The sequence below is a fragment of the Neopsephotus bourkii genome, unplaced genomic scaffold (genome assembly GCF_033783945.1).
Source record: "Neopsephotus bourkii isolate Nb327-2 ecotype Australia unplaced genomic scaffold, CSIRO-AGI_Nbou_v1 NB_1814, whole genome shotgun sequence".
NCBI classification, from domain to species: Eukaryota; Metazoa; Chordata; class Aves; order Psittaciformes; family Psittacidae; genus Neopsephotus; species Neopsephotus bourkii.
This window is the reverse complement of record NW_026902287.1, coordinates 638,790-651,055: the sequence shown is the minus strand read 5'-3', so window position 1 is coordinate 651,055 and position 12,266 is coordinate 638,790. Positions and strand designations below refer to the sequence as shown.

Here is a 12,266-nt window from a genome sequence, read left to right as displayed (position 1 = left end):
AGTATTTACCTATACATTTTTCTTCTATGTAATACGCTGATGTTTAATTATATGCATATAAAATATCGGAAAAATCACATTATGTTCAGTCCCTATTTTTTTTTTATTATAAGTATGTTTAGGATATGTATTTCATACATACATTTAAATAGAATATATATAAAATTACACTGTGAGACGATAACACCTTATTAAATTGTACTGTATTCTTAGTACATGGCATAGCTATAACTGAGCCAAGGACAACACTAGGGATGCAGCAGTCAAGCTCCTGCATCCCATGCCTGAAGGAACTGGGATGGAGCTGGGACCAGACACGGAGATGAGCCAAATCTAGAATCTGATCACAGGTAAGGGTCTAATGAACTGTGTTTCCACCTTCAATTAGACCAGTATTCCTGTTTTAAAGGTTCGCTTTCTCGAAGAACCAGAATCTATTTAAATTTTTTAATATTTCCATTACAATTTATGAAACAACAATAGTCATACTAAGAATGTATAATATCTTGAAGGGAAATAACAGACTTTCCTAGGATAACTGCACCAAATGAACAGAATATGCCCTCAAAACCTAGAAGGCCTAAATGAGTAATTGCTATAAATCCAGTTCACGCTATAGTACCAGAGGCCCTGCCAGGGCGAGGTCCTCACTGGGGGCTACTCACCTCATGGGAGGACGGGGTTCCCCGACGCTGTCCTGCTTCTATAAGCACCTTTTCTGCTGGCAGCAGCATCGGCTTCAGGGCTTGGAGTCCTCCCTGAAATGTGTAACAGTAATTGTTAGCAATTGTTGAGCAGCAGCAACATACATTTCGGAAAAGCCCTAAAAGCGCTACGTTTAAAGTGGCAGATAGCTGCCGCTTTTGATTTTTAATGTTGCAGGTGTAATTGAGCATATATGCGAGCAAACACGCAACACACACAACCCTCTGCAGCAGTGTGTTGACCTACGGGCGACGAGATGTTCCTCGGGCCCGTCTCGGCCATGCATTCAGCGTTGGTGGGTATTTTGGCTTCTATTACCAAATCTGTCGGTTCGTCCTCCCACGGCCACTCCAGCACCTGCATCATGCAGCCAAGCAGGCATTAATTTATCTCCGTTTGCCTCCCTCTGTCGGGGAGGAGTCGCTACGGGACGGGAAAAGGGAAAAAAAAAACCACCAAAACTCTCGTAGATCAGCTTTAATTTCGAAACGGCTGTTTACACTGACACTGTGTCTCCCAGGCTGGAAATAGGACTCGGTCCAGGAGCAATTATTACAGGCTCTTCTTTTATTAGCGTTGTTGTTAGGGTTACTGTGCACCCAGGCCAGAAGAAGGAAACTTCTGTTGACGTCTGTGCTGTTGCCGTTTGTCCAGCCGGGAGAAGGTGCTTGTTGGGGGGGGGGGGGGGGGGGAGGGGGGTTCTGCATACGCCTATACCACCAGCCCTGCCGGGGACCGCCGCGCTGCCTGCCCTCACCGCTAACTTCCCCGATTGTCCCTCGCAGTCCCTCCGCTTCGAGCCGAGCCGCATCCAATTGTGCCAGGCTTTCCAGGCCGTGCCGGGCCGCGCCAGACCCCTCCTCACCCGTGGAGAGCGAAGATGCCCCCGCAGGACCGATCCCCGCCAGCCCATCACCCTTACCCGCTCCTCACATGGAAGTACCCTCACCCTGGGAGGTGGATGCGCAGGCAGGCGGCTGCCGGAGAGGAGGGGGAGACAGGGGTAGCGGGCCTCGCTCAGCTCCTGGACTGCGGCGAAGGTCAGCTTCGGCCTCGGGGTGAGGGAGAGCTCTGCACCCCTTCTGCGGCAGCGCCTGGAGCGGGCCGGGAGGGGAGCGCCGGCAGGTTGCTCGGGTCTTTTGAGCTCTCCTCCTCTGCTTTCCCCGGCCCGCTCTAAACTCTCACTCTTCAAACCGAAAACAAAGCGGTGCGGCAGCGCGGGGCAGAGCCGGGGAGGAGGTGAGGGGAGAGGAAAGAGTTAATTACCCGTTTCGGTTACCGGCCGGGGGGCAGACGAGATCCGCTTTTTTTGCTTTTTTTGCTTTCCTTTCTTTTTTTTTTTTTTTTTTCGCTCCTCTACGCAACGGCCCCGCGTCGCGTTCAAATGACCATGTGACAAGGAAATAGCTGCTCGCCCGGGCCAATACTGGCCTGCGCTTTTAAAGCGGCAGGGATCCGCTAGCCGCCCCTTCGGGTCTCCAACGCTTCCCCCGGGGGGACGGGCAAGGGTCGGGGTGAGCGGGGTCGCCGCAGTGCCCGGCAGCGGAGTCCAAACCCAACCAAACGACACGAAAAAAACCCAAAATATTTCCTGCCCCCCCCCCTTCCCTCAGCGGAGCGGGAGGCGGCCTGTTTGGAGGGGACTGACGGGGGGGAGGGCAAGGACATGTCGTCAAGGCTTTATTTGAAAGCGGGGGAGCGCCCTGCGATTGGCCGTCCCCCACGCCTGTTCGGTGCTGATGCTCCTCGGGGAGGGAAGAGGAGCCAGCGGCCCCCCCCCCCCCCCATCCCCTGTTGCCAGTCCTCCTTCGCCAGCTTTCGAGGCGGGAGCCATCATCATGGGAGGCGTTTAAGCTCATAGGAGGAGGAGCTGGGGGGGGAAGGGGGAGGTAAGGCGATATTGCTAGTCGAAATTAGTCAAACAGAAGGGGGGGGGGGGGGAAGAAAAAAAAGAAAAAAAAAAAAAAAGAAAAGAAAGAAAATCTTCTCCAATGAATCTCCGATTCATCGGCGGGGCCCCGCCGCCGAGGTATTTAGAGCGCAGCCCGCCGGGGGCTCCCCGGCTACCATGACCCGCCGGATAAGGTGCACTGTCCGCTTTCGGCTCGCCCGCAGCCCCTGCCGGGCCCAGGCGCTGTGTTGCCGCATCCTCCGCGGTGGCGGAGGGGATGCGGCGCGGAGCTGGCTGGCCCGGAGGCTGGCCCGGTTGCTGGCCCGGCGGCTGGCCCGGTTGCTGGCCCAGTGGAGGCGGTGCCGCGGGAGCCTCAGACAAGGTAGGGCCCCGACGAACGGAGCTGAGCAGAGAGCTGGGGGGAGGGGGGGGGGCGGGTGATGGTCGCGGGCGGCTCGAAGGGGCGGCGGTAGAGAGAGGCCGTGGAGGCCGCCCCGGGGTGAGCGATGCCCTGGCCGGAGTCCCCTGCGCCCCACATGCCCACTCTGCACAGGGAACAATTGAGGTGCTGCATAGGCATGGGGATTATTCTTTCTTTTCCTCCTTTATTTTCCTGTCTCTATTTTATTTTTAACGCAATAGAAACCGGAAGGTTCTTGAAAAGTTTCTGCAACTTATTTCTTCCCCCCCCCCCCAGCTCCGAGAAGTTTTTTTTTTTTCTTTTTGATTTCTCTGTAGCTAACTTAGAAAAAATAAACCCACCACCCCTTACCAACATTTGCAGACGGTTCCTTCTGAACAAGCAACATAACTACTGCTTTGAAGACAGAAAATGGCCACTGTGTTCTGAGTATGTAACCCTATACACTGTTGTAAATAACAGTGAAATACAGTGGCCTGCTTTGCCGTCGCCTGCTGTTATATAAATATGCACAGTAAGGTCAGAGTCAGAAAAGTAATTTAAATATCCACGTATAAAGGACAGTCATAGACACCCGTTTTTAAAACGCCTCCGAAATTTTTTAGAGACTTTTTTCCTGACTGCAGAATGCAAAATAGGGTTGTTGAGGATGTGCACGGAGCAATTTAGGCCTCATTCATTACATATAATTTGATGCAGAATTAAAATATAAATATCATATTCATCTTTATGAGTATTTGAGGATTGTTCTGCAAAATCCATGGAGGAGGTTTTTAGAGGAGTCCTCTCCTAATCCGGAGCACAGACTGGAGAGGAACAGACATAGAAGAGAAGGAATGCAGAAATATTTGCCTAACAATAACTACAAAAGTAGAATATATAGTTTTATATTTTTAAAAATGAAACCCTTCAAGCCATAGCACTTGGGATCTGGAGATTAAGCAATTCACAGTTTGCCTGCTTCAGTTTCTGGTTAGATCACTTTCAGCGCTTCTTGAATATCAAGTGTGGGGAGATCTACTTGCACACAGACGTCTGTGTCTGTATATGTATATATAAAATAATAATACCGAGTCTTCCTTGTTGCCTTCAATCCCTCGTTTCTTGTACTTTTTTTTTTTTTTAGTAGGCCTAATTTCTTCATGTTACACTAAATGGGGGAAAAAAACCCCATAAGCTCCGTCTGACCTGAAATGCATGAATCTCGAAAATGAAACATAAATATGAAGCTGCTGAGTATTTCCAAGTAAATTTGCTTTAGCAAGGAGAAAAGCCTCTCATGCTTCAGGCATTGTGGCAGTTTTTTTCTGCTCTCTATTTCCACACTTGCCACTTGCTGTAAATACTGACTTCCCCCCCACCACCCCCTTTTCTTTTTCTGTTTCCACACCTTTTTTTTCCCCGAACTTTTCATCGGGTGCACCTATTTCTTCTAAAATGCCAGTTAGGTTTAAAATATTCACTGAAATGGGCTGAAAATCTGATTCTGAAGAGCGTGGGGCGGGTAAGGCAGAGTGTGTGTTTAATTTAAACAAAGATGAGGTTTTTCCCTTTTGCCTAACTACTCCTTCCTACTAATAGGCTGTTAACAGCAATTAGGGTCACAAAAGTGATTCATAAATGTTTTCGCAGCTCGGAGACAGTGAACCCCGAATTATAATATTTCGGGCCACAGTTTACAGGAAGAGGGAGGCTTCATAATCGGATTAGGTGCAAATCTATTTCGGGGGGGGGGGGGGGAGGGAAATAAGTCTGAAAATAAAGAGAAAACTGGTCTTTTTGCCCGTACTTTCTGTTTAGGGAAACGAGTCCTATTCTCAAGCTTTGTCCGAAATTAAATTGTTTAATTAAACAGATGGAACAAATAACATTTAACACTCCTCGAGCTGTGTAAGAGAGAGAAATTCTTTAAATCAGGGTCCACGCTCGATGCTGCTTCTGAACCACGAGCGGGTCCCAGGCAGGCACCGACAGTCAAAAACTGGCTGATAGAGGCAATCCTGCAGCCGCTCACCCTGACAGAGCACTGGCCACGTCGTGACATTGTTTTATTGCTCTTGCAATATCTAAAACTGTTTAGTTCTTAGGGTGATGTGAGAATGATTCTTTGCTTTGCCTTTTGTGTGCTTGTTACTTGTCTTTACTTTGCTATTTGGTTTAGGTTTGTTGTTTGCTCTGTTGGTTTTATTTTTCAAGAAGGGAATATTTTGCCTGGAGAATGCCTACCTTTTGTAAACTTTTATGTGATTATCCAGAGCTATTATGTCGTTTTACTTCCCGATAACTCCATAGTTCAAAACGAGGGACTGGAATAATACACATCTGAAATTTTCTAGAGGGTTTGTACCAAAAATGGAAAAATATCGAGGGCTATATTCACAGATGTTTTTAGGGCAGCATATTACATTCTGGAAAGCACTCTGCTGAAGTTTGTCTCACATGACTCGGGAAACAGAAACCGATGTAATTTTTCTTCATTGTTGTAACTTGTTGATTTTTATTTTTTTAGGAGGGTGTGGTTTTATTTTTTTCTTTTACTTTCTTGTCTTTTTCTTTTTTTTTTTTCTTTTCTCTCTCTCCCCTCCTTTCCCCCTGCATATTTATGTTCAAAAGATACCTTTATGGCACAATTTCCAAAGGTCTAAAATTAGGGTGCTAGATTTTTCTATGCTTACCCAATATGTGTAAGCAGGATAATTATTTTTGCAATACATACTGACATTTTAAGCCGAAGAGTAGAAGGATACCGTTGAACTATTTCTACTAATCTTTTTTACTTCATTTTTAGAGTAACTCCTATCAACTGTCCCTCTCCTTAACTGTAAATCAGGTTACTTGCATCGAACCTCTCCATCGCACCCCCCACCCGTGCCACTCGTGAGCCTTTTTTGTTTATTTACAGGCGAGAGAATGCCAATATTATGTTCTCTATAGTTTGTCTCTTTGTAGTACTTAATGAACCCCTAAACTTTTTACCGAAATACTTGTTAGGTGATAAAATAACTCAGATAAATGTATTTCTTAAAACACGGGGGTTTTGGTGGTTTTTTCGGTTTGTTGTTTTGTTTTGTTTTGTTTTGTCGCCCCCCATTTAAAGGCTGGTACTTGCTGAATCTTAAGCAGGACATAAGATGGACGTTTCTGGTAGCTGAAAATAACCTTTTCCGTCCTGTATACTATTATCAAAGCATCTCAGAACATTTGCAAGACTAAAATGTATCTGTCAAAGTGACTTTAAAAGTAAGTAAGAGAAGAAATTTGGGATAGGGACTGCTTAACTAGGGTCGAGATTTTTTATTTTCTTTTTTTTTTCCTTTTTTTTTTGGGGGGGGGGAGGGGAGAAATATATGTTGTGGAGAGAAGGTCGTTTCTCCTCCTTACCCCTAAAAGTGTAATACAAGGGTCTTTTTCGAAATGCATTTGCACAGGCTGTGTTATTATTTACCTAACTTCAGATATGACCGTGTGTTGTTGTGTTTCGATTAATTTGAGGTCGTTTGTTGGTACTAGAATTGTGCAAAACAGGACTTGCTGGGGGGGGGGGGGGGGGCCCGGCGCGAAATTCGTATGGCTTCAGTATTATAAGTTAAAATTGCGTCTTTTTAATGGCTCAGGAGCTTGACGAGTGATTTGGAGGGTCAGTAAACGTTACCACAGGACCGTATTTGGTTTTAAATGCCATTCTGCAATTTCGTAGCTTTTTATAGACTTTAGCAGAGCAGGAGATATAGACAGGCCTTCTGACGCCTCATTAGAAACGTCTTCACTTACAAATATATTGACCTATGAGTGTATACTATTTTTATACCAATATACTTACAGAAAAATATGAATGCATATCTTTATGCACACATGAACAGACGAATAAAATCCACTATCAATACCATTGAACAGAAAGCAGGATCAGCCAGCAATAACATGCAACCCTGCCGCACCACACTATCGATCTGAAATTTTAAGACACCTGACAGACATAACCGAGGAGGCTTTCTCCTTGGGTTTATCTCCACATGGCTATCATTAATAGCAGAGAGCACATGACAAACAGAAGGACATTTCGCCTCTTGGGTGGAGGATCCTCTCAGCTTCTCAGACTTTACGGGCTTTTTCAAAATCCACTTTTAAGCATTATTTAAGGAATTTATATATATATATATAATTGTATATACACATATATATAGTGTGTATATATACTATAAATATATACAGATAGCCCACCAGCCCTGGGGTGAGCACTGCACCAAGTGCTGCATCAGAACCATGACCCACTGGAGCCCACCGCAGGTCCCTGCAGAAGCCCCAGCCCCTTTCAGGTGTCTCGTTCTGCTCTTGCAAAGCTACTCGGCCCAGAAACTTCGCGAGGGAGGCCCAGAAAACCCAAAACAAGGAAGTTTCAGGGGAGCTCTGACTTGTCTACACGGGGATAAATTTGTGTTTGTTCTCCTCATGCCTCTGCCTCTTGACCGCTGCTACATATAGATATAAAATCGACGGTTTTCCCCTTTTCTCTAGGCAGGGCTGTTCTTGTGCCCGAGGCTAACGCCTAAGGGAATAAATTTGCGTTCGAACGGCAGGTACCGCATCTGTGGCAATGACACCGGTTCCTGCAATTAAAAAGGGAGATTAGGGAAGAGACATTGGGAAGAAAAAAAAAAAAAGGGGGGGGGGGGGGCTTGGGACAGGGGAAAAAAGAAAAAAAAAAAAAAAGAAGAGAGAGAAAACAAACCCCAAACCTGAAAAACTTCCTTCATGAATTTTCTGTGTTTGCTCACCCCACTGCCCCGGGGCGGTGGGGAAGGGGGATGTCCCCGTTACCTTCGACGGAGTGGGGAAGCTGTGGAGGGGACAGAGGGGAGCCCCTGGGGCTCGCAGAGCAGAGCCGCTTTGTCCAGCAGGTATGAGTGGAAGGGTGGAAAGCAGAGGGAGGAGTGAGGTGCTTGTTTTTTCGGGACCTTCCAAGGGTCAAGGCGAGGCTCTGCCCAGTCTCTGGCTGCCGGGCTGGAGCTGTACCTTACCCCTGCCGGGTCTCACAGCGGTTTTCTGCCCGCAAGAGGCTCCCGCAGGGTCGGGACTAGGCGATACTCTTCTGCCGGGTGCCGTTAGGTGGATCGCAGACTTCCTGCGGGCACGGCTCTCTTCCTTATCCGGGCCGCCGGCTCCCGGCCGGCGGTGGGACCGAGGGACGGACCCGAGGCCCACCGCTCGGAGGGACTCGGAGCAGGTCAGGGGGAGGAATAAGCCATAACACAAGTGTGGCTCTTTGCCCCAAAGAAAGCTCTGATCCCGTGTCCTCCCCTCTCGTCCGCCCTACGCAAGACAACCGCGAGGAGAGTCCCACCTGCCCGGGCCGGGGCAGCTGCGGCCAGCCCGGAGAAGCCGTTTGCCGGTAGGGCTGCGCCCCCCGTCCGTGCCCCCCCCAAAGAGGGGGGAGGTTGGCTCGCAGCCCCCATCCCCCGCCTCCTTCCCCATTGACGGCACCTCCTGGGGCGGGCAGCCCCAGCGAGAGCCGCCCCACGCTGTGGGGGGGGGGGGGGGAGACCGCAGTTCCCCGAAGAGGTCTCGAGCTGCTGTCGGCTCTCAGCTTACTGAGCAGGCTCACGGTACCCGTGGTCCTCCGCCACAGCGCCGGCCGGGAGCAGCCTGCGCCGGGGGGGTCGAGGGGCCTGAGGGGCCCCCTCTGGGGGCGGCTGCTGGGGAGGAGCATCTTGCCGGGAGGGCGAGGTCCCGGCCGGAGGAGACGGGCAGGCAGGAGCGGCTGTGCGGTTCGGGCCGACGGGCAGATGGAGGCGTCCCTCCGGGGTGACGGCTCCGGCGACCGGCTGTGCAGCGCCGCCGCTCGCGGAGACCGCGAGGAGGTGCGAAAGCTGCTGGACGCGGGCGCGGATCCCAACGCGACGAACTCCTTTGGAAGGACCCCGCTCCAGGTACGGAGCACCCCTGGCTGGGGGCTGTTCTCTGCCGCGTTGGAGGAGGGGAGATGATACTGGTGGTGTGTGTCAATTTCGGGTTTCGGATAAATTCTTATTGTTATTATCGAATCGGACTCAGCGGCAGCTGCCTGAATAATGCGGGCGCTTGCCTGAATCCTCGCCCTCGTGCAAGTACCGGATAGACTTCAGAGTGACACCTCTGTGAGCGAACGAATTATCTAGTGAGTACTCAAAAGGAGAAGTGGGGCTGCAAAGTCTGCTTCCAGATGGGTTCGGGGATCTGACTGTGCTTCTATCGACTTTTCTTGTTTGTTGTAAATATGGCCTTAATAGATCTTTTCCCCCAGACAAAATCGAAGTGGTTCTCTTTACTAGTATATTCATGTGAAAGAATGGCATAGAAGACGGCATAGAAATTGTCACTGAGTAGAAATTGTAATTTGAAAATTAAAAAGGTATATATTACTAGTCACTGTTATTAGTAATATTTTTTATATTCACTATTCATCAGTAGTGGTAGTATTTACTGATAGATGGATATTCTAAGTACCAGTGTGTAGAGGAGTTGCTTTCCAGGCATTTTGAGAGCTAGAAGTGTGTTGTATTACTCGACATGCTTAATATTAAACTTTTCAAATGCTAATAGAACGATTAATGTACTTTAATTTAAACTGGAGTTGTGCATTTCATTAAAAGGCTTTCTCGAGTTGTCATTTGAAGTGATGTATTTAATGATTCACCAGCTAAACTAAGAGCCATTTTGGTCCTTGCACTTTATATGGGATTTTCTAAAGTAAGTTACTGAGAAAGGTACCGAGAAAGTTACTGGTTTTATTCCCACTGTTCTAGATGAAAATGAATTGTTATTTCCAAACTGTTCTGTTTGCAGATTTTTAATTTCCTCCCCTCATTTCAGAATGAAATTAAGTTCTGTTTCCCTTAGCAACACTTCACAAAATGGCTGCCACTATGACTTGTGGGCTCTTTTTTTTTTTCTGAAAAAAACTTAACTTCTACAGGAATTTATAAATTATGAAATTTATAAGCATTTTTGCTATTCTATTATATTAAAAAAAACCCCGAACAAATATTTGTAGTCCATAACCAAATTCTCTCGGAAAAAAAAAAAAGAGAAAAGAAAAAGAAAAGGAGAGAAAACCTATTATCTCAAGATATTTTCTACACTACTAAGATTCAATTTATGGGGGTTAAAATTCCATTAAAAATGAATAGGAGAATGTGGGAAGTAAAACTCCAACTGTTTTTGTTGTTGTTGTTGCTGCTATTATTTGCTTGCTTGCTCTTTTTGTCTATATTCAATTATGCATGATCAGACCTTGCTTTTGGTTCAGCTGCAGAGTGGCATCAGGGTTCAGCAGGAAAGTTGTGTGTTACCCATGGCCGCTCAACAGCTTTCCTCCCTTCTCCGAGCCACAGCACAAGTTCAGCCAGAGCTGAGCGAAAGACAAACGGCTCAAACCAGAACTCAGGAGGGAGCAAATTTATACTGAGCACCAAAAAGAGCCAAGGGCCGGTACAGTCAGTGCTTTGTCCGGCCAGTCTTGCTGAGCAGTTCAGTGGTAAAATCAGAGACACATCCCAAGTAGCAGGAGGTTTAACACAAGGCACCTCAGGGCTGCCACAGAATACATGGTGTGCATACATATATACATATAGTGTGTGTATACGTACATAAAAAAGTGTACACATGCACTATTTATGGCATAATAAATGGTACTTTTTATAAATGGTGTATATATTGTGTATCTATATATGTATACACACAATATATGTATACACAAAATATACTTATTGTGTACTTATATATACACAAATATTCCTGTGTATATATGTGCGTACATACATGTATGTGTGTGTATATACATACACGCCACAAACACCATGCCATAATAAACGTATAATAGCATATACCATGGCATAATAAACGGTCTAAAGCGTGGCACAGAACATACACGAATGCAGTACCTAGTCTGGAAACCACAGCCATTGCAGCTGATTTTAATTGTCATAGAATAACACAATATCTCACGTTGAAAGGAGCCCACAGGGATCACCGAGTACAGCCGTGTGAACTTACGCAGGTCGCAGCTACCGGTAGCACACACAGGAGTTTCTCGCACAGAAAACCCCTCCCAGCCCCCTCCCGCCGCCGCCCCGCTCTCTGCGGCTCTCCGCGGGGCTGAGGGGGGACGCTAACTCTGTCTCTCCCCGCAGGTGATGATGCTGGGCAGCCCGCGGGTGGCGGAGCTGCTGCTGCAGCGCGGCGCCGACCCCAACCGCCCGGACCCGCGCACCGGCTGCTTCCCGGCGCACGACGCGGCCCGCGCCGGCTTCCTGGAGACGCTGGCGGCGCTACACAGGGCAGGGGCGCGCCTCGACCTGCCCGATGGCAGCGGCCGCCTCCCCCTCGACGTGGCGGCGGGGGGCCCCCACGGACCCGTGGCCAGGTTCCTCCGCCACCCGCCGCCCCTTCCCGCCGCCGCCCAGGTAGCCGGGCTGGCCGCGGAAGGGGCTGAGCGCTGATCCGACCCCCGCGTCCCCGCCGCAGCCCCTGGCAGCGTTCCCTGCCTCTCTCCCCCCCTCGATCGCCGAGACCCTCTCCGCTTCCCCGTCTCCGCGGCAGGTCCCGTCGTCCCGCAGTCTTGGCCAGCAGCGAGCGCCCAAGGTTGGCTGTGCTCTCCGGGAGCCCGGAGGCTGGAGAAGGTGTTTCACTGTCCCTCTGCCCCAGAGCTCCCCCCACTCACCCCCGGGCACTCCGTGTCCCGCTTCTGCTAGCGACGCATGCTGATGCATTTTCTAAGAAAAAGCTTAAAGAACCAAAGCTCTTCTGCGGGCACCGCGCGTTGTCTTCTTCGGCCCTGCCGGCTCTCCGGAGGGCAGCGGACAAGCAGCTAACTGCTCTCCCCTGCCTCCCTCCTCCATTTAATGATTAAATTGATGCGGTTTAGAGAAGTGAGAACGCTCCATTTTCCTCAGCGACTCGCTCAGAGCCCTTCAAGCCCCTGGTTGATTTCCGTTAGATACTTGTCTTATTCATGTCAGTACTGACCTTATTCAGTGCCGCACAATCCTTCCTCATGAGGATTCTTCCTCAGAGCTTTCCGAAAAAGTGAACAGCCTAGCCATTCCGTTTATAAATTTAATTAATCTTCAAATCTTCTCCCCTCGTCACCCCGCTCAACTTTGAAAGTCTTAAAACATCTAACAATGATCGAAATTACAATTTGGGAGCTACTACAAATATTTGTTAGGGATGTATTCAGGGAAGGCTACCCATGTAAAAAAACACCCCATTGTT

The 12,266-nt window shown here is 48.6% G+C and overlaps 1 protein-coding gene across 2 annotated transcripts; it reads left to right on the top strand.

Annotated features, from left to right (window-relative positions):
- Positions 1-2,346: 2,346 nt before the first annotated feature.
- Positions 2,347-11,871, top strand: LOC133206598 (cyclin-dependent kinase 4 inhibitor B-like). 2 transcript variants are annotated; one of them, XM_061342703.1, is made up of 2 exons: positions 2,347-2,978; positions 11,183-11,871. In XM_061342703.1, the coding sequence occupies exons 1-2, from the start codon at positions 2,874-2,876 to the stop codon at positions 11,489-11,491; spliced, it is 414 nt and encodes a 137-aa protein (XP_061198687.1). In that variant the 5' UTR covers positions 2,347-2,873; the 3' UTR covers positions 11,492-11,871. The 2 variants fall into 2 exon arrangements, with proteins under 2 accessions (XP_061198687.1, XP_061198686.1); XM_061342702.1 differs by lacking the exon at positions 2,347-2,978 and adding an exon at positions 8,553-8,941.
- The last annotated feature ends 395 nt before the right edge of the window (positions 11,872-12,266 follow it).